We start from the raw sequence: 22,500 nt of genomic DNA on the forward strand, positions 1-22,500 counted from the left end.
GCAGCTGACGACATCAAAAAAATCTCTCAATCTCTCTCTAGCCTTCACGCCCCTCCACCTTTGCCGCCCTAGTTTCCCCGCGCCTCCCCGTCCACGCCCACACCTTAGGCTGCCTCCTCCTGGCGGTGTCAAGGGCGTGGCTTGTTAGCGGCTCCACATCACGCCCTTAGGAGTAATTAATGCGAGGCGCTTCCTGCTCTGTCAGCCTTCAGGAGTGGGGCTTTCGTTAATAGAAATTGAGGTTAGATAAAAATGCGAAACAGAGTCGACGAATAGAAATAGTAATTGATCTCATAACTTTTTTTTTATTGGTTTTAGTTTAAGAAATGCTAAACGGAATTGAGAAAAACGATTGATGGTTTAATTATCTTTTGTTAATGAAAATGAGGTTGGATAAGAAATGCAAAACATTTGTTCCCTTTTTTAAATCGTTTGAGTTTGAGGAACAAATACAAAACGGAATTGAGAGAAAAAAATAGATACCTAGTTGATCTTTTAACATAAACTCTCTTTTTGAAATGAAAGCGACATTAGCCAAGAAGTGCAAACAAAAATCCAGGAAAAGCGATCGCTGATCTTTTACGTCTGAAAATATCACCGTTTTTTTCTCTTTATATCTAATTAAAAATAATTAGAACAACACCCACGTTTAGTGCAAGGAGTTTTAATTAAAAGTCACTCATGTTATGTAAGGTCTGATCATTCTTTTTGCCTCGTGTGTTGTCACCACTAACGTGTGTGGCAAGAGGACGAACCCACGACGCAGTTACTCGCTGACCACATCCAGAACGGCGCATGGTAACATAGCGTCTGCTGCGGATTCTGCACATAAACGATGATAACGGGCGATGCTTCGGTGTCATTTTGGTCGCAGCAACTTACATCGCATGAGCCGTTAATAAAATCACAGTAACATTTCTTTGCGGTTTAGATTCTTTGCATAAATGATAACGGACGATTTTTCGGAGTCGTTTTGATCGCAACAACTTACATCGCACGAATCTTTAGGAAAATCATAGTAACATTTCTCTAGCGATGCTTTGGAGTTGTTTTGGTCACTCGTTAGCAAAGTGAGCAGCATCACGTCCCCAGATTCTGTCCACAAATGATAGTAACTAGTGATGTTTAGGAGTCGTTGGGGTTACTGCAACCTAAATCACCTCGGAGTTGTTAGCAAGATCACCTAGTGTGTTGGAATTGACCATTACGTCTCGCCTCGCTTGTCAAGAGTCATGTTGGGAGATGGCGTTATGTGCTGGCAATTTTAGGATTTCTAACGCCTTGACATGGAGCCGGGAGTTGTTTAAAGCTGGAAAAGTGCGGATGGTTTCACAGGTATGTTAACTAGCCATGAGACTTTGGACATAACAAGGTAGTTTATCAATATTATTCAAGAGGTTCACTTAAATTGACCTAACCTACCCATATCCAACCCTAACATAACCAAATCTAATATAACCCAGCGTAACCTGACATAACCTTTTGAAATCTAACTTGACCTAACCTGACCTAACGTAACCTAACCTAACCTGACCTAACCTAACCTAACCTGACCTAACCTAACCTGACCTAACCTAACCTGACCTAACCTAACCTAACCTAACCTGACCTAACCTAACCTAATATAATCTTACCTTACCTTATCTACCTTTCTTCACCTTAACTTACTTTACCTCGCCTTATCTTACTTTATCTTATCTCACCTTCTCTTGCCTAACCTAACATTAAATTTCATTACATTACAAGAGCCATGTATCCCCATCTCCTTCCGTCCTGTCATGGGAAGACGCTCACCTCTCAGTCTCATCGTCATGCACATACACACACACACACACACACACACACACACACACACACACACACACACACACACACAGTATAGTATAGTAACATCTTATCCTCAGTTATTTTTTTTCCGTGAAGTAACTAGTTCTCCTCCTCCTCCTCCTCCTCCTCGGCCCAGGCAACTTAACTGTTAAAAGTTGTTACATTAGTTTTTGTCTCGAGAATATTGTGGATTTTTATGGTTTTTGTGACTGTGTGTGTGTGTGTGTGTGTGTGTGTGTGTGTGTGTGTGTGTGTGTGTGTGTGTGTGTGTGTGTGTGTGTGTGTGGTCCTTTTGTTTGCACGCGTGAGTGTTTGTTTGCACGTTTTCAATATCTGATGATGTAGTATGTACACACACACACACACACACACACACACACACACACACACACACACACACACACACACACACACACACACACACACACACACACACACACACACACACACACACACACACACACACACACACACACACACACACACCTTAAGGAAGCAGTAATATCATAGTAGGTAATGAGACTTATAATTAGTCTTGCATTGTTTTCCTTGTCAATATCTTAACTTCTTCATATTTGTGTACTAATTATTCCCTGCGTCTTTGCATGAATGAATGAACGAATGTACTTTGATAAATTAGCGCACTTCATCTTTTAAGTGAATCAATGAGTGTAAAGAAAGAATAATGCAAATATATATCTCGTTTTTTTTAATGTATTTTATCTTTTTGTGTATTATTATTATTATTATTATTATTATTATTATTATTATTATTATTATTATTATTATTATTATTATTATTATTATTTGCTATTCCGTGTCAGAAATTTCGTAATATATTCGAAAGATTTTATTTTTTGTACATATATTGTGATTCAAGAGATATGAATGATACGATTCTCTCTCTCTCTCTCTCTCTCTCTCTCTCTCTCTCTCTCTCTCTCTCTCTCTCTCTCTCTCTCTCTCTCTCTCTCTCTCTCTCTCTCTCTCTGAAGCGTGGCGATGACTTGTTTTTCGCTCGACCTTTCAGAAATATTTGTCACACCATTGTTGCTCTGCGGAGTGTGTGTGTGTGTGTGTGTGTGTGTGTGTGTGTGTGTGTGTGTTTGGGAGAAAACGTTATCATGGTAAGAGTGATTGATGATACATACACATACATTCTGTCTCTCTCTCTCTCTCTCTCTCTCTCTCTCTCTCTCTCTCTCTCTCTCTCTCTCTCTCTCTCTCTCTCTCTCTCTCTCTCTCTCTGTGTGTGTGTGTGTGTGTGTGTGTGTGTGTGTGTGTGTGTGTGTGTGTGTGTGTGTGTGTGTGTGTGTGTGTGTGTGTGTGTGTGTGTGTGTGTGTGTGTGTGTGTGTGTGTGTGTGTGTGTGTGTATCCACCTACACTTCGATCATTTATTCTTTTCTCTTGCTCTCATTCTCAGACTCCCAAACACTCCCTCCTCTCCCTCCTCTCCCTCCATCTCTCCCCTCTCTCTCTCTCTCTTCCTTTCTGGACTTTCCTCCTGTGTGTGTGTGTGTGTGTGTGTGTGTGTGTGTGTGTGTGTGTGTGTGTGTGTGTGTGTGTGTGTGTGTGTGTGTGTGTGTGTGTGTGTGGCTATCTAAAGCAACACACCAACACTGACCTACAGAAGTGAGCTGTGTGCTACAACATGACAAGGCAAACTTTCCTGTGTTAGTGTGCAGCTTTCCTTTACCATGTCTTGCTTTTAAATACACGTGGACACCAACTGGCTTTTCATAACTTTGGCTTGCGTGTTTTCTGAGGGAAGGTTTAATTTTATACTACTACTACTACTACTACTACTACTACTACTACTACTACTACTACTACTACTACTACTACTACTACTACTACTACTACTACTACTACTACTACTACTACTACTACTAGTTTTGCTAAGAAGGATGGCTGGGAATGTGGAAGAAGAGAAGGAAGCGTTGAAGGAGGAGGATGGGAAGGAAAAGTAAAGGACGAAAAGAAAAAAAAAAACGAAAAGGAGAAAAAAAGAAAGAGTAAAACAATAAAATGAACAGAAATGCTGACAAGATAATGAAAAGGAAATTGAAGCTCTTAAAATACAATGAAAAAAAAAAAAACAATAATAATAATAAAATGAAAAATAATAACAGTAACACTAATGCCATAACAAAAATTCACACACAAATGAAACAATATAAGAAAAGCTAAGCACGTTTTCCTAAATAATCGAACAGTCACGTCAAAAAATTAGCAAGCCTTTTCGTTGACTATTCTCTTTGGTTACATTGGAAGTTTTTAATAATGCAATGAGGTGACTTGACTCGAGGCTTTCTCACGATCCACTGAATTACTATCACCGGCTGCTCATTGTTGTGGCAAGGCTGGCGACACTCTCTAGTCTATATTGCCAATTTTCATCTCGTGTCTCGTGCAAGGAAGCTGAAGAAATTGAACGAAAATGAGGAAGGTGATGAGAATGGAGAGATAATTAGATGTTTTGCTGTTATTACTACTAGTATTGCTATTGGTGCTATTGCTGCTACGTGTAAGAAACTGAACACATTGAATAAGAATGAGGGAAATGATCAGAATTAAGTGAAAATTAGATGTTTCAGGTTTTCTCTACTACTACTACTACTACTACTACTACTACTACTACTACTACTACTACTACTACTACTACTACTACTACTACTACTACCATCACCACCACTACTACTGTGTTCAAACGCTTATTTCTTACTTTGTTCTTTGTTTTCTTTTAATTTGGGGAAAAATAAAGCAAAAATTCATCTCGTTCATTCATTATTAGCAGGTGTTAGTACCGGAAGTGTAGCTGGGCAGTTAATGGTTAGTCGTTAATTAGTCTTGAACCAGGTACCCTCATCACCTGTCCTTTCCCCTCCTTCCTCTTTCCCCTTTGTCCCTCCCTTTGTTTCCCTTCCCCTTCCTTCCCACCTGCATGCATTTACTCACTTTCCATTCCTCCCTCCTCCTCCTCCTTCTTCCTCTCTTTAGTCCCACCTGCCCTCCTCTCTTTCTCCCTTTCTCTCTTCCTCTCCACCATCCCTTTCCCTTTTCTCCTTCCCCTCTCTCCTTACCTATGAAAATACTTGTCTCTTTTCCATGAACCGAAAGCTGATCCCCTCTCTCCCTTTTTTTCTTTTTCCCTCCCTCCCTCTCCCTCTCTCTCTCTCTCCCTCTCCCTCTCCCTCTCCCTCTTCCTCTCCCTTCCTCCATCCCTCCCTCCCTCCCTCCCGCCATAATCCTTCTACCTCTTTGACAACGTAACCACCTGCTTTTTTTTGCTCTCTCTCTCTCTCTCTCTCTCTCTCTCTCTCTCTCTCTCTCTCTCTCTCTCTCTCTCTCTCTCTCTCTCTCTCTCTCTCTCTCTCTCTCTCTCTCTCTCTCATTCCGACTTTACACGCCCTTCCTTCCCTTACCTACCTATCTATCTCTCTCACTCTTCCCTCTCTCTCTTCCCTCTCCCTCTCCCTCTCTCTCCGTTTTATGGGCAGTCATGACGGAACAATATAATTATCTCATATTGATCATTCAGTAATTATACGGTAACAAGGGAACAGAGAGAGAGAGAGAGAGAGAGAGAGAGAGAGAGAGAGAGAGAGAGAGAGAGAGAGAGAGAGAGAGAGAGAGAGAGAGAGAGAATGTGTGGTCCCCTGTTGTGATGATTGTGTGTGTGTGTGTGTGTGTGTGTGTGTGTGTGTGTGTGTGTGTTTTACTTGTTCGGGATTATCATTCTCTCTCTCTCTCTCTCTCTCTCTCTCTCTCTCTCTCTCTCTCTCTCTCTCTCTCACAGAACCTTGATATTTGACTGTGTGAAGTAATATATCATGAATGTGTGTGTGTGTGTGTGTGTGTGTGTGTGTGTGTGTGTGTGTGTGTGTGTGTGTGTGTGTGTGTGTGTGTGTGTGTGACTCACTGTTTACGTCAATTATTGCATTTAACATGGTAGAAAAAAAATGCAAGGAAGAAAAGTACAAAGTAGAAGGTCATTATAATAAAAAGAAAAAACACAATCTTGACCTTTACTTAAGTTCTTTTCAGTAACTGTGAACTTAAGGGAATTTCATCTGTTAATTAATTCTGCGTTTTGATTTAAATTTTCTCTAATGGGTCTTGTTTTATTTATAAATTCGCTAATGAAGACAAATTAGGTGAAGAAAGGTTAAGAGAAATCTGTGTGTGAATATGTGAGAGAGAGAGAGAGAGAGAGAGAGAGAGAGAGAGAGAGAGAGAGAGAGAGAGAGAGAGAGAGAGAGAGAGAGAGAGAATACATCTATTACAGTCTCTTCTAACATTCTCAAAATAATACAAACTTTTTCGTAGTTTTATACAATTATTTAACACTAATTACGTTTGATATGTTCAATAAACCACTGCCGTATAGATCTTCACTTATACAGTACTAATTTTCCCTTACGTATGTCTAATAAATTCCATTCTTTTTATGTTTTACAGAGTAGACATGCCTGGCGGGGTAGTTACCGTCGCTACCACCAGGGCGCCGCTACTGCTGCTCCTGGGCTTCGTATTGCACGCAGGTGAGGAACCTTTGCCTTTACTATCCTACTTCTCTTACTGTAGATTAGTGTAGCTTGTCGAAAACAGTCTCGTAAGGCCCAGGAGGTTTAGTGGTGTTTAGTGTTCCTTTGTGTTCCTTTGTGTGCCTGGTTGGAAAGTGGACATCAGCACAAATTATAAAGAATAAAAAGAACTAGAATGACCAATTGTTTAAACATTCAAATATCTGGACTGCCTCGTGTGATGATGTGGCGGAAATCTGAAAGGGGTGACAGGTGTTTTGGAAATTGAGCTGTGTGTGTGTGTGTGTGTGTGTGTGTGTGTGTGTGTGTGTGTGTGTGATGTACAGTACGTATGGTCAATAAACTCTTCATCCATCCATCTATCTATCCATCTATCTATCTATCTATCTATCTATCTATGTGTGTGTGTGTGTGTGTGTGTGTGTGTGTGTGTGTGTGTGTGTGTGTGTGTGTGTGTGTGTGTGTGTGTGTGAGGAACCCATTTATGGCTGTATGGTATATATACTTACGACGGTCTATCTGTCTGTCTGTCTGTCCGTCTGTGTGTGTGGCATCTTGTGTCCACCAGCTTCCAGGCAACTGAGTGAAGGTGAAAGTTGCCGAGCGTGTTATATCAGAACATGTATAATGTCTCTGAATGTAAAAGGTAATTTCCGACCAAAAACTCCTGAGTAAGTTGGGTAATACCTGCGCTGGTGTCACGTACTGAGCTGAGAGTAAATTACTGAAGAAAAAAATAATGTTATGAAGTGAATTACAGTGATGTTATTGTAACCAGTGTCTAAGAGAGAGAGAGAGAGAGAGAGAGAGAGAGAGAGAGAGAGAGAGAGAGAGAGAGAGAGTGAATACAGCTGGTCACCGCGCATTTTCACACATTCCTTCCTTCACGGTCTTGGAAAGTGTTCAGTCACGCTACTGATCCATTTGATTTTATTTCACTCTGCTTGTCACGCCTGCCTTTTGTTCGCTCGCTTTTTATCTTATTTTTTTATTTATTTATTATTCCTTTTTTTTTGTGTGTGTGGGTGCATGTGTCTGTTTCTTGTAGGTTCATTTTTTTTTTTATACTTCCATTTTTTTTTTCTTTTTGTATGGAGGGTTTGATCTCTCTTTTTTTCCCACTTTTCATTTTTTTTTATTTTCATTCCTCTGCGTTTATTTTTTTCTCCTTTTGTTAGTTTCGATCCTTTTTTCTGCCACTTGTTTCCCCTTTTATAGATTTCAATTCCTTTTATGTGAAATTCTTCCCTTTCTTTAGGTTTTCGATCCCTTTTGTTTACCATTTAGCAAGTTTCGATTCTCTTCGTATTTAAATGTTTTCCCTTTTGTTGGTTTCGATCTGTTTTATGCTACTTTTTATCCTTTAATAGGCGTCGATTTATCTTTGCGTTTATTTTTTTCTCTTTAGTTACTTTCGATCCTTTTCATGCATTTTTTTTTCTTTTAATAGGTTTCGATCCTTTTCACGCTCCATTAACCTTCTTCTCTTGTTCAGAGTTCGCTACTGTATTTATTTTCTTTACCTTCCCCTTCCCTTTCTTTCGTTTTTTTTTTTTTAATAATTTTCATACTCTGATTGGTGTTTGTGTGTATTTTTCTAAGTTTATCTAGTTTTGTTTGTGTGTTTTTATCGGTTCTTTTTTTCTGTATTTTCGTTTTCTTTTTTGTTTTCTTGTCTATTATTCTTTTCCTTTGTTCTCGCTCTTTTGTTTTGCTTCAGAGTTTGTTTGATTTTCATTGAAGCAGTTCTTTCAGTCCTCTCTGGTTCTGTTATTTTTGTCTCACGTGATGTTTGCAAGAAGATAGTTAGTAACGGAAGAGGAGGAGGAGGAGGAGGAGGAGGAGGAGGAGGAGGAGGAGGAGGAGATGAAGAGAGGAAAAGTAAACGAGGAAGTCATGAGAGGTTTAGTATAACAGTCAACCAGGTGTGAAAGAACAGGTGCACACACACACACACACACACGAAAAGGAAGTCCTCATATACACACATGCACACACATACACACACATACTACATACAAACACACACGCTATCAAGCACGTGCTATTTCCGTACGCGAAGTAACGCTAATGACAATATTACGGTATGTACATGTGTGTGTGTGTGTGTGTGTGTGTGTGTGTGTGTGTGTTAGGGGTAATTTTCACGGTATTTGCCTCTTCCTCTCACACGCATTCCAGCCTTGAATTGTACCCACGAGTGTGTCCTTAGAGAGAGAGAGAGAGAGAGAGAGAGAGAGAGAGAGAGAGAGAGAGAGAGAGAGAGAGAGAGAGAGAGAGAGAGAGAGAGAGAGAGAGAGAGAGAGAGAGAGAGAGACTTATAACTAGACCACCACTCTCCTTTTTTCTTCTCACACTATGTCCTCAAAATAAATCAATAAAAAGTTTTCAAGAATACGAAAAAAAAAAGCTACTCGTGTCAAACTTAACGCCGATTCTCTCAAGACGAAGATGATTGGTGGTAATTACCTCACTTGGGCGCCACTTAGAGAAAAGTTAAGGGCGGAACACACCTGCTTTAAGGTCTAATTAGTGATCTTATTAAGAGGCGTGACTCCTGACGGCGGGGCTGACGCTGGATGAGGAGGAGAAAGAGGAGGAGGAGGAGGAGGAGGAGGAGGAGGAGGAGGAGGAGGAGGAGGAGGAGGAGGAGGAGGAGAGATGATTAAGGTGATTTATTGGGGCAGAGAGAGAGAGAGAGAGAGAGAGAGAGAGAGAGAGAGAGAGAGAGAGAGAGAGAGAGAGAGAGAGAGAGAGAGATCAATGTATGTATCTTTCTCACCTTTCACAAGTCATTTGTTTGAAGTGAAGTGAAGAAACGGTCTCTCTCTCTCTCTCTCTCTCTCTCTCTCTCTCTCTCTCTCTCTCTCTCTCTCTCTCTCTCTCTCTCTCTCTCTCTCTCTCTATATATATATATATATATATTCAACATCACAAAACCATCCCTGAATCCTACAATCTTACTTCCCATTTCATCTCATCCTTACCTATACTCACCTTATTTCTCTCTCTCTCTTTCTCTCTCCCACAGGTGCAGGATGCGAGTGGGGTGAAGCGGAGGAGCTGCGTCGCTTCGTCAGAGTCAGAGAGGATGCAGAGGTGGGGCACATACTCTTCGCTATCAACGCTTCACATCCCAATCTTCTGAGCCTCGCCCCGCTGGCCCAGGAGCCTGACGGGGTGTTCCAGGTGGTGGCGGAGGAAGGGCAAGGCAAGGTGGTGGTGGCGGCACCTCTGCAACCTCTCGTGTTGGGTCCCTCGCCTGTTATTAAGATGATCCTCACGTGTAGTAATAATACGGTAGGTGGTCTGGCGTGTCTTGTGTTGTGGTGGTGGTAGTTGTATTAATTAAGAGTTTGTAAGTAATAGTATGTAGGTATGAGGTGAAAATAAGCATTGGATATTCTTCTGATTAGCTGAATTATTGGAACTGGTCTTAAGTTTAGGGCGAAATGTGGTAGATAATTAAGAATTGTTGCCATTCTTGCAAAAAAGATGCTAAATGGACTTAAAGCAGACTAAAATAGATAGATTAGAAATATAGCGAAAACACATTGATAATATATAATAAAAAAAAAACGTATGAAATTATTGAAACAGTTCAAACAAAACACCGTTAAGAAATAATTCTTAAGAAACTACTGAAATATCTTTGAGAGCAATAACCTCACGTGAATACTAAAACGATTCAAACAAAATAACGTAATATAACAAAAATGGTATCGTATCTTACTGACACAATGCAAACAAAACGTCCACTAGAAAAATGCAAATCATATGTGAAAAAAGAAAAAAAGTGGAAAGAGAACCGCAATACAACTCCAATTGAGATATAACAATTCAAAATCATCTATAGAGCACAATGAAAAGTAAATAACTAACTAACTAACTAACTAACTAAGTAAATAAACGAAGTCAATAAAATAAGAACAAGCCAACACACACACACACACACACACACACACACACACACACACACACACACACACACACACACACACACACACACACAATATAAACATAACAAAATACTGAACCAAATGATACTGGGATTTCTATCTACACTCAGAACCCGAATTTCAGAATTCCCTCAGTTTGAACGCAGGAGAAAGTTGAGCCACGCACGTTCCGGGGATGCTCCGCTAGGGGGCTTCTGGAGCGCTTGACGGGGGTGCTTAGTGAAGGGTGGGAAGGCACGTGGGCTGGCGGCAGAGGGCGTAACGGTGGGGGGAGGGTGGAAGTGTGTGCAGGTTTGAGGGAGGGTGTGTGTGTGTGTGTGTGTGTGTGTGTGTGTGTGTGTGTGTGTGGAGGGGGTGAGGGGAGGTTCCTGTGTGGATAGGCATGATAAATAGGGGAGAGTCTGATAAATACACACACACACACACACACACACACACACACACACACACACACACACACAGAGAGAGAGAGAGAGAGAGAGAGAGAGAGAGAGAGAGAGAGAGAGAGAGAGAGAGAGAGAGAGAGAGAGAGAGAGAGAGAGAGAGAGAGAGAGAGAGAGCAATCGAGTAGACCAAAAGTTCAAGAAAAGAAATTATCAGTTTAAGTTAACAATGAACCAGAAAAAAATAAAATAAAACTAAAGGAATTTTCAAAAACTCAAAGGAGAACAGAAAGACAAATAACCAACCAATCAACAGTAAATAAAAACAACAACAACTACAACATTGTAACTCTATTTTCTGCTAATTGCTTGGAGACTGAGAGCAGTTAGGGACTTTCTTCAGGCTCCAGTAACGAGGTCGAAATCTTACTTAAAAAAAAAAAAAAAAAATAGGAGGAAGTGAAAATGTCAAGGTTTCTGAGGCGGATGACCGTGAGTGAGTGAGGTGAGGGTTCCCTGCCCACCACTAATCTCCGTTTTCTTTCACTTTCCCTGTTTTCTAATTTTAAAGGGTAGGTCAAGTTAGCGAAGGGTGAAGTGGAATGTGTTTTTTGAGTCCTTATTATAATGAATAGTTGTGAGAGAGAGAGAGAGAGAGAGAGAGAGAGAGAGAGAGAAGAGAGAGGAGAGAGGAGAGAGAGAGAGAGAGGAGAGAGAGAGAGAGAGAGAGAGTGTGTGTGTGTGTGGTGTGTGTGTGTGTGTGTGTGTGTGTGTGTGTGTGTGTGTGTGTGTGTGTGTGTGTGTTTGCCTATCACTCATCGTCTATTTTTCTTTCCTCTTCTGTCTTTGTTCCTTGTTTTCTTTGTCTCATTTTGTCTTATGTCTCGTGTTCTCTATCTCATTACTCTCTCTCTCTCTCTCTCTCTCTCTCTCTCTCTCTCTCTCTCTCTCTCTCTCTCTCTCTCTCTCTCTCTCTCCTCTCTCTCTCTCTCTCTCTCTCTCTCTTAGTGAAGGGAAGATAATGCATTTCGAAACCTTTAATTATGAGCTGTACCTTTTTTTCCACCAATGATGTAACTTTTTCCTTGTTTTCCCGTCTTATTCTTTTCCTTTCTTCTCCTTTAAGTTCATTCCACTTAATAAAAAAAAACGGGAAAAATTTGAACATAACATTTGTCTACTGTTAATCTACCCCCCTTTTTATTTTTTTCTCTCTTTCTCTCCCTCTCTTGCCCTTTTTTCACTGTATAAGAAACGCATGGAGGAAAAGAATCTGTTTGGAAACCCTTAAGCATGAACATTAGAGTTTCAGAATGCACAGCCATGGAATCAAATACTTCATCCCTCTTCCTCTGCGATTAATATCTATTGGCATGTAGCATAGTGGAAATGAAAGCTACAGTATAGATGCCTTGAATATCTGTGCTTCTGCCTCCCCCTTCACTTTTCTGTTCGTGAAGAAAGTATTGAATGAAGTTGATTAATTGTTTCAGCGTTATGTCGTTTATATTCATCTGTTTATTTTATGACAAGTTGTGATGATGAAATGGAGATGTAAATACGAAATTAATAATTGTTTTTCGTAGGTGTAATAATATGGTAAAGTTTGTTGATAGTGTTTTATCGTTACAAAATTTACATTCATCGTCTTTTTTATCTTATTTTCACAAGTAATGCTAATAATCTTTTACTGTTACACTGTTTATATTCCTCTTTTTTTTTATCTTATTTTCTTTTTCAAGTACGTAATGATAATGAAATGCTGAATCAAATGTGAAGCTACGCATTGTGATTAGCAGTAAAAAACGCGCTTTCACTGATAATGAAGTAGTGATAATGAATTGAGAATCTAACCGAGAACCTTATCATTGCTTTCTAATTGTAAAAAAAGATATGCTCTCACGGTTTTCCAAGTAATGAATATAAACTGAAGAGGTAAAAGTGAAATCACTCAATGTTTAGTAAAAGATAAATGTTCTTTCTACATTATCTAAGTGCTGATAATGAAATGAAGAGGTAAATGTGAAACCAATAATTGTTTAGTAGCTGTATATATATATATATATATATATATATATATATATATATATATATATATATATATATATATATATATATATATATATATATATATATATATATATATATATATATATATATATATATATATATATATATATATATATATATATATATATATATATATATATTTATTTATTTATTTAAGTACTGATGATGAAATGAAGAGTGAAATGGAAAGCTAATATAATTCAATTGTAGTAGAAATGCGCTCTCACTTTCCCACCACGGCAGGCTGCGTCAGCTACGCCAGAAACGACGCTTATCACGTTTTTTTTTTTTTTTTACTTTTTTTTCAGATTTTCTATTTAATTAATCTTTATTTTTTTCTTCTGTGCGTCATATTTTCTATTCAAGTGCTGTTTTTCTTTTCTTTGTCAGCTTTTCTATTTAAACTTTTTTCCCTCTGTGTTAGATTTTTTATTTAAATGTAAATTTTCTTTTCGCTGTCAGATTTTCTATTGAAACGGTATTTTTTCTTATTTTTTTGTGAGATTTTCTATTTAAACGCGAGTTTCTCTTCTCTGTGTCAATTTTTCTATTGAAATACAATTTTCTCTCTATCAAATTATCTACATTTCCTTCTTCTTTATGTCAAATCTTCATTTAAAGGCAACATTTCCCTCTTTCCTGCGTCAGATTTTCCATATAAACACAACTTTTCTCTTTGTATCAGATTTCCCTCTTAAGCGCATTTTTCAGTTGCTCTTGTTTTTTCTGACCAAATGAGCGTCTTGCATCAGGAGTCCTGCGGCTCGAGGCACGTCTGGGTGCTCGGCCGCGTCCACCCAGCGAGGCGCGAAACTTTCTTTTATCTTTGGTTCACCGCCGCTAATTGAGAGAGAGAGAGAGAGAGAGAGAGAGAGAGAGAGAGAGAGAGAGAGAGAGAGAGAGAGAGAGAGAGAGAGAGAGAGAGAGAGAGAGAGAACTCCCTATTTCTTATCTCTGTTTCTTCCCTTCCTTCCTCATTACTCCCTCTCCCTTTTCTCCTCCTTCTCCCATTCCCTCTCCCACTCCTACTCCCATTCTCTCTCCCTCTCCCCTCGCTACCTGCACGTGTAAGCCCACCAGGCACGTGCTGCAGGGTGCTGTACACCCACGCGCGTGCCTCCTGCTGGTTCCGGAGCAGCTGTGGGCGTCTGGGCGTCACGCCGAGAATGCGGATGAACGGTTCCTTGGCTAGCGGGGAACAAGGGGAAGCAGCAGCAGCAGCAGCAGTAGTAGTAGTAGTAGTAGTAGTAGTAGTAGTAGTAGTAGTAGTAGTAGTAGTAGTGGTGGTGGTGGTGGTGGTGGTGGTGTGACGAGGGGGGATTACTTCAAGTTATGTTTCTCTCTTTTAAATTAATTAGGTTTAATCTAATTTGGGGTATCTATTTAAAGTTGGCATTGAATTACTTTTGCTTTGATTTAGTTTAGTGTTCAATTTAGTTTTGATTTAGCTGTTGATAATAGATATAGAAATACTAGATTTGCTGCCACAGTCATGGTTTCTGCCAAATAATTTTGACCTTGCTTTATATGGTAGCATTTATGCCGAAGGTCTGTAAGGCACTGGGAAACTCCATGACAACCAGATTGAGTTTTATTGATGTTAGCTTCTTAATAACAAATAGTTTTCAAATATTGTTTCTCTCTTCAGATCATAAAATTTAAATGATTAAGTTACACAATTAATTAGTGCCTCAGGGGTTTACCTTAATTTTTGGTAGAAAACATTCTAATTGTGTAGGTGTTACATTCAATTGTGTGTGTATCATTGGTGTTTGATTCCTACCTTATCAAAGAACAATTTACCTTAGTCTGTTTACATTCTAATTTTCCCCCCTCCCTCCCCCCCCAAAAAAAAGAAAAGAAAATGGCAAAGGGAATTTTACATCCTTCTCTCTGTGGACAACGATGTCAGTTAGGCTCTGACACAAATAATCAAAAGATATAGATACAAAAATGGTTATTTTCATATGAACCACCTTTAAATAATCCTGACGAACGTTCCTGTGAACAACGATGTCAAGATCTGACGCCGAATTCTCGCGTCCAGGTTTACATAGGCCGTTGTACATCCTCAAAAACTGGTCCTCCGCCTATACTAAGAGACATAATTTTGCAATGTCCTTAATAGTTTAGACCCTTTCTACATTCACAAATTATTCTCGAACATTTTTGCTGATGGTCCTACGCACTCATGGTTTCTAACACTATTTATAATTTTTGGATCGAAACATTAACAAAGAATTTCTCTCAAAATATATGATATTATCAGTTCTGGCGTATTTTCTCTTATCCGACGATGTTTTGTGGTTGCGATTTTTCATGTGACGGGCACAGAAGAATCCGGGAATATGGTCATTTTCCAGTTGCCTTGTAAACCAAGAGATATTACTCCTCACCATCCCCAAATATCAACAACTAATATAACGATTTAATTTTCTTGTTCTAAAGTTTTACTGATTCCGAAAGTATATACAAAATTTCGTTTACATAACCAAGAAGAAAGTAAATTTTTATATTCATGACAGTTCCTTTGATTTATAAAAAAAAATATTTCATGGAATTATTATTATTTGGATGGTATTGTCTTCTTTTTTCTGATTGCTATTTTGTCCCATGTCAGTAGGAGGAGGAGAATTAACGGGGGTGGTTTGGTACTAATAGTAGTAGTAGTAACAGTAGTAGTAATGGTGAAAAATTACTCGTCTCTTCTCTCCTCTCATCTCTCCCTTCTCTTCTCTCTCTTACCACTGCATTACACAAACTCACATTCCTTAAAGACATAATGAGATTTACTTGTACTGTACTTAATTAACTCTACCTCCCCAATCCACAGGTGTCCGTGCCCGTGACTGTGTATGTTGACGATGTGAATGACCACGCGCCGGTCTTCCTAGCTGAAAATATTACAGTTACTGTTGACGAACTTACTCCAGTCGGTACGTTTTCTTTTGTTAGTTTTAAGCTCTGACTACGGTAAGTTTGCGTGTTGCTCCTTGGTCACTGTAGTTCTGTTAGTGTGTCTTGGTGGATGGTGAGGGTTTGTTGGTGTGTAAAGAGGAAAGTTTTGATGTATAGGGGGTGTTTGTTTATTCCAGGCAGCATCAATCTAATTTCTCGTCTCTATTTTATTTTTGCGTTGCTACTGCTGCTACTATTTTCAAAGATGTGGTAGCTAAAAATATAGTAAAACAAAAAAAGCTGTCTAACTTAACAATGGTAACACATGCATGGATTATATTTTAAACAACCATTGAAACTTTATCCATTACTCTTAACTTTATCATGGAAAATCAATTTACCCATTATTTTTAACATTACTAAGGAAAAAATCGATTCATACATATCAAAAATACTAGAATAATGCAATTAAACTGTTGCAAGAGGTGAGAGACGGGAGACAATACTTGATAGACGGGGCACAATACTTTTACGACCACTGCGTCCCTTCTACATGCCCATACAGATCAATAATACAAACATAATGCTGTTGAACCACTTCAGGAGAGTTAACAGACGAGATACAGTAGCTTTTACCCGAACTGCGCCTCTCCTACAGACTTTTACCATCAGTGCTCCTCTCCTGCAGGCCTCCCGATTCTTCCGGCGATAGGGACGAGTGACGCCGACCGCCCCAACACCGCGAACTCCGAGGTGGAGGTGCAGATCGTGAAGGGCAACGAGGAGAGTTACTTCACCCTGGCCGACAGGAAGCGCGGGACGGTGACTCTGGCGAGGAGTTTGGACTACGACGCGGGGCCGAAAAGCTTCCTGCTGGAGGTGGTGGCCAAGGTGAGAGAGAGAGAGAGAGAGAGAGAGAGAGAGAGAGAGAGAGAGAGAGAGAGAGAGAGAGAGAGAGAGAGAGGTGGTGTTTGTAAGTGCGTTGAAAGAAAATGGAAGTTACTGTGTGATATGGGAATTAAAATATACAAATGAAGGTGTAAAGTTTATATAATTATATACTAAACATCTTCTCTCCCTTTTCTCTTCCTTCTTTCATTATTTTTTGTTTTCATTCTTCCTTTCCTCCCTTCTCTCCATCTTCCTCTATTTCTTACCTCATTTCATCCATTCTCTCTTCCCTCCCCTCCCTCACCACTTTTCTTCCTGCCTCTCTTCCTTCCCTTTCTTTTATAATTTTTTTTTTGTCGTCCCTCCTTTCCTCCCTTCTCGTCATCCTTCGCTATTTCCTTACCTCTTTTCCTTCCTTCCTCTCCTTCCTCACCTCATCCTTCCCTCTCTCCTTATCTCCATCCCTCCCATCCCTTCATCTAACCTTCCCATCCCACCCTCCCTTCGCAACAGGACATGGGCACGCCAGCACTCAGCTCCTCCAGCACCGTCAAGATAGTGGTGCTCGATGCTGACGACTTGCCTCCTCTCTTCAGCCACCCTCGCTATTACGCCAGGCTCGCCGAACACCCGGGTGCTGATCCTGTGAGTGACTGGCATTACTTGACTGACTAGACTAAGAGGAGGACTAAGGGCGGAAGATAAAACTCTCCCGTATTCAGAAACGTTTTGTTTTTTCACCACGACTATTTTCAAGGGCCACAGAGATGATTAGACTGGTTCTCAAGAGTGCTTCTCCTGTTAGTAACGTAGAAATCTTGTTAATCTGTCACTAGAACCGTAAAAACGTCCATGTCAGTTCAACTATATAGAGCCTTTTGAAAATAGTGGAGTTGGGACGCAGAAGTGTTTTAGAATATGGCCTTATGTCTTGTGGTCAATGTATCATCACCTGTCATCACTATTATTACTCTTTCTTTCATTCCTTCATTCCTTACTGCACAGACTGATAATACGACACTTCCTCATCTTTCCCAGGGCGTGAGGGTGTTGCAGGAGGTGGACGTGCTGCCTGATGGCCTTCGTGCAGTTGACGGGGACGTTGGGCAGAACACCTCCGTCCGCTATTCGTTGGTTGACACTCCCGCCTCCAGTCTGTTCTCCATCGACCCTGTGTCCGGGCGGCTGTTCCTCACCTCCCACCTGGACCGGGAGAAGCTCTCTGATCCCTCCCTCACCCTGCATGTCAGAGCCGAGCAGGTCAGGGAGCAATACAACTACGATCAGTATATTATGTACTTAAGTGCATGTAAATTTCTAAGACGCAATTATCATCCAACGTAACATTTTATCATGATATTTTACTGCACTTAAAATTTTAATACGTATATATTTTCCTATTTAAAATTTTATTGTAATATTTTACTGCGATTAAGGTTCATAACCGCTTGTATAATCTCATTTAACGTTTCCTGTAACTGAATTTTTAAGGTGGACTTCTTCATATTGAGCTTATAGAGTTTATGTGAGTGTTGTGTTGGTAGGTGGACGACGCGAGGAAGGTGGGGTCGAGCGTGGTGGTGGTGGAGGTGCAGGACGTGAACGACAACCTGCCTCGCTTCTCTCAGGACGTGTATTCCGTATCCATCATAGAGAACCTGCCCACCTCCTTCAGCGTGATGCAGGTGGCAGCCGCTGACCCTGACGAGGTGCTGAGTGCTTCCTGTTGTTGGTGTTGTTTCTGCTGTTGTTGGTATTGGATTTGGTTTTGTCCTGCTTGTTCTCTTTGTTTTCCTCGTTCTTTTTCTTGTTATTCTTAATGTTCTTGTTTTTTTGGTGTTCTTGTTTTCCGTGTTCTTGTTATTTCTCTACCTTTTTGCTCCAGTAGTAATAGTAACAGTAGTAGTAGTAGCAGTAAGAGCAGCTGTAGTAGTAGTTGTAGTAGCTGGTAATAATAACAGTGAAAAAAAAATGAGTTAGTGTTCATAGACAACCTCATACATTATCACAGTCTCCTTCGTCACCTCACTTGAATGGAGAACAAGTCTAAAATCTGCTTCCCCTTCTCTCCGGCAGGGCGTGAATGGTGCCTTCAGCTACCATCTAGTGGGCGGCAGCGGCTCCTTGGCCATCAACCCGCATTCTGGCTGGCTGACGGTGGCGAACCAAAGCATGCTGGATCGAGAGGAGAACCCAGTCATCCATCTCAGGGTCTGCGCGGATCAACTGGCGCCCTTAGCTGCTCGATCCGGCCGTGCCTACATTCCTGCGCTGATAGAGGAACCTTGGACGCCCACAGAGACACCCAAGACCGTGGTGGAAACTGAGACACCTGCGGAAGAGCTTGAGGTAACTACAGAGGTGGTCATCCCGACGGAGTACTCGGAAGCCTTGGAGGGATTCACGGAAGCCACGACCCTTCAAGATGACGCTGGTGAGACTACGACCACCCAAGAGACGACCACTACTGAACTACCAGAGACAACGGTGGTGGAGGGCCTCTATGATGATGTCCCCACTCTCGTCACGGCCCCCTTGCTGCGGGAGGTGGGCAGGCCGAGGGTCAGAACAAGGGCACGAGCCTCCACCTCCACCGTAACGCCGCCGAAGAGGAGGTCCCTGAGGCAGAGGGTTCCGTTACATAGCAGGCGAAGACGAGCGAAGAGGAGCAGTGAGGGTCTTCATGGCGGGTACTCCTCGCTGACTAAGAGAGAGACTACTGCAGGAGTGATGCGAGAGGGAGGCTTTGGGGCAAGACTGGAGGAGGAGAACGTGCGCGTGCTCCTGAGGGTGCAAAGAATCGATCCCACTTCAGGCAAGGAGACTCCAGAAGACGATAGAACTCACCCTGAAGATACAGTCTCGCCGCCACCACCTGAGGCTACCCAGGGACACTCACGGCACAGACCACCGACAGGAGCCTACCAGTGGGGTGAGACGCGGCGCAGGGGGCACAGGTCCACCAATGCCACGCAGGAGGAAGCAGCGCCGGTGCCCCAGTCATGGTCGTGCGCCATGATCGAGCTTAATCTTCTGGACGCCAACGACAATAACCCAGTGTTCCTGCCGAGCAACCAGTACGCCTTCACCATCACGGAGAACGCGCAGCAGGGGGACCTTATTGGCACGGTGAGGGAGGAGGAACTGTGTGCCTGATCTCTCTGTAGTGTTATGTAACCATTAGTCAAGTCATCACTTCGCCCTGTCTTGTTCAAGTTCTCGTTCTTCTTGGCCTAATTTATCTCTGGCCAGGTAGAGGAAGGAGATAAAGCACTGCACTCTATAGGGAATGCAAATACTATTTTTTTCTCTCCGTTTTCCTCAACTTTTGGAAGGTAAACTGTGGTAACTTTTCTGCATTGAGTGTCCGGCTGAGGGACCTTTGCCCTCTAAAGGTTAAAAGAACATGGAAGGAGGGGAGAGCTCCGTGAGAGACACAATGTAGAAAGAAAAATAATAATTACTGCATTTCCCGTCACCTATTGCTCAAAATATGGCTATCTCCCTCACAGGTCACAGCAGAAGACGCTGACGAAGGCAACAACGGCCTGGTGAGGTACAGGATACAGACTCGAGAGAACAGCACCAAGGACACCGCCGTCAGGAGCGTGGCCGTGGGAGAGGAAGACGGCGCCCTTACACTGAAGGAGAGCCTTCCCCCCGGCCTGCTGACGGTGCTGGTTGAGGCCTCGGACAGTCCCTTGAACCCCTCGGAGACACGCACGTCCCTGGCGGTAGTGACGATCAGGTAATGGCTGGCGGCGGAGTCTGGGCAGCTTGTGGGAGGGAGGGATGTTGTTTTCCCGCCACTTTGCTTAATGGGTCGTCGTGTGCCTGTCAGCAGCAGCCGCCTCACGTCCGCACTGGCCTTGGGGAACTTTTCAAATAAGTATTCAGTAATTCTCTGTTCGATTTAACCTTTTGAAATTCACGCACACATTTTTCTCTCTCTATGGGTGTGTTATTTCTACAAAACTGAAGTCTTTATGCGAAGATTCACGACGGGGTTGATTTATACACTCGTAACTAACTCGATGTAGTATTTTAGTGAGGCAATGTTTTTCTTTCACTTAATTCCATATTCACGAGCGTCCTCAGCCTCGCTTCACCTCGCTCACTCGCCGCTCGGCCTTCACCAAGTGTCTGTCTCTCCCGGCAGCGTCAAGGCGACACACTCCTGGGAGCCGCGGTTCGAGGGGGCGCCCTTTGAGCTGTGGGTGGGCGGCGATGCTCCCGTGGGCACCAGCGTGGGCCAGGTGCGGGTGGTGGACATGCCGGGCCCCGAGCTGCTGTTTGACATGTTCCACAGTTATCCTGAAGGAGGTAAGACCATTCCCTGCTTCATTATCTCTTCCATTCCTATTGCAGATATACAAAGGAACACAAAGGAAGGCCAGCCAGAAGCAGACCTGTCTGACATGTTTCATAGCTGTCCTGAAGGAGTTACGGCCATTTTTTGTCTGCTTTAATATTCCTTAATTCATGACATTGTTATATAAATGAACACAAAGGAAGAACAACCAGCAGCAGACCTGATAGACCTTACAAAGATACACTATTAGATATGTACAGGATTGTAAAGGTGAAATGTTTATGATTATATCATTAGAAATGGACTTCACAAAAAAAAAAAAAAACTATCAATTACAGTTAATTTTTGCTTCATTTTATTGCATTACTGCTTGTCTTTTCCCTCGTGGCATATTAACCTTTTGCATTTTGAATGTACGTGCGTTTAATACTGTGAATTAAGAGGAGGCTGTGAACTTTAGTGGCGGGGCGAGCCTCAGGGGTGAGTGTGTGTGGAGTGACTCAGCCTCCTTAATCCTTTCACTGGTCGACATTTTCTCCCGAAATTACCCATCTTTTTAATTCTTATTTTCTAGAACAGTTCCTCTCATATCTCCATTGCTTAGAAAAGTAAAAATAAGCATCCTATTCTATCTTTTCTTCTGTGTATTTATGCAAACAATCTTTACAGTAAATTCAGTGTTAACAGAGGAAAACCATAGCTATAAGACAACACATCGCATCACAAACCCTTTCTCTCCATCTGTCTCTAACATCTCATTCATACAGGTGGCCACGGCAGAAGAGCCTCCACCTCTCCTTGTCCAAACACTCCTTTCTAGTAAGCAAACAACTTTTACGGTGAATTCAGTGTCAGTAAGTAAAGACCACAGCAGTAAATGTTGATTCCCCCTATTCTCAGTGCCCTTCGCCATCGAGGAGACGTCTGGCATCGTGTCCGTGGTGAACCCTCTCAGGAACTACTCCCGCTCCTCTTATGAGTTCGAGGCGGTGGTGACGGACGGCCGAGACTCCCTCGCCACCAACCTGACCATCAACGTGGCGCCCACCCGCAGGCCAGGCTCCAGGAGGGACACTGTGTTGCACTTCTACATACAGGTGTGTTGGGTGAGCCTCTCTGAAAACTCACCAGGCTCATCATTATTCATTATCATTTTGTGTAACGTCCTTATTTCTCCTTCAATATTACTATCAATATTAAAAGACCAGTGTCATCTTCGTGTGGCAGTGTTTCATGAGTGAGGTGCTCTGGCTGACTCTTTCTTGTTTTGCGCGCAGGAGAACTTGTCTGGCGGCGTGGTGGGGGACGTCGTGGCGGCTCTGCGGAACATCGGCGTGCGGGTGCCTCCTGATCCGCAACTAGAACTCGTAAGTATTCCTGCCGTCAGTTGCCGGTGTGTTGTGGGTTGTAGCAGGGTTATGGTGTCGCTCGAGGCAGCAGGTACAGATTACTTCGTGGTATTTAGTGCCTTCATGACTCGTTCTCTCGCAGGTCAGTCCAGAGGCTCGTAAATACTTTGCGCTGGCCCAGGACGCGACGCTGTACACGGTGGCGCCGCTGGACTACGAGACGCACAACAACCACACGCTGGTGGTGATGAGCGCCAGGACCT

General features: G+C 42.0%; 1 protein-coding gene across 1 annotated transcript in view; it reads left to right on the plus strand.

The window, feature by feature from the left end:
* LOC135108057 (cadherin-89D-like) overlaps positions 1 to 22,500 on the plus strand; it is a 36,584-nt gene that overhangs the window by 8,662 nt on the left and 5,422 nt on the right. The window contains exons 3-15 of the mRNA XM_064018651.1: positions 6,290 to 6,372; positions 9,407 to 9,675; positions 15,621 to 15,723; positions 16,374 to 16,576; positions 17,090 to 17,221; positions 17,615 to 17,836; positions 18,121 to 18,285; positions 18,653 to 19,705; positions 20,089 to 20,324; positions 20,736 to 20,899; positions 21,789 to 21,985; positions 22,166 to 22,255; positions 22,380 to 22,500. The exon at positions 22,380 to 22,500 is cut by the window's right edge and continues 26 nt beyond it. Of these exons, the coding sequence (XP_063874721.1) occupies positions 6,297 to 6,372; positions 9,407 to 9,675; positions 15,621 to 15,723; positions 16,374 to 16,576; positions 17,090 to 17,221; positions 17,615 to 17,836; positions 18,121 to 18,285; positions 18,653 to 19,705; positions 20,089 to 20,324; positions 20,736 to 20,899; positions 21,789 to 21,985; positions 22,166 to 22,255; positions 22,380 to 22,500 (3,031 nt within the window). The 5' untranslated portion in view covers positions 6,290 to 6,296. The remainder of the gene's footprint in view (positions 1 to 6,289; positions 6,373 to 9,406; positions 9,676 to 15,620; positions 15,724 to 16,373; positions 16,577 to 17,089; positions 17,222 to 17,614; positions 17,837 to 18,120; positions 18,286 to 18,652; positions 19,706 to 20,088; positions 20,325 to 20,735; positions 20,900 to 21,788; positions 21,986 to 22,165; positions 22,256 to 22,379) is intronic.

The sequence above is a fragment of the Scylla paramamosain genome, chromosome 16 (genome assembly GCF_035594125.1).
Source record: "Scylla paramamosain isolate STU-SP2022 chromosome 16, ASM3559412v1, whole genome shotgun sequence".
Taxonomy (NCBI): Eukaryota; Metazoa; Arthropoda; class Malacostraca; order Decapoda; family Portunidae; genus Scylla; species Scylla paramamosain.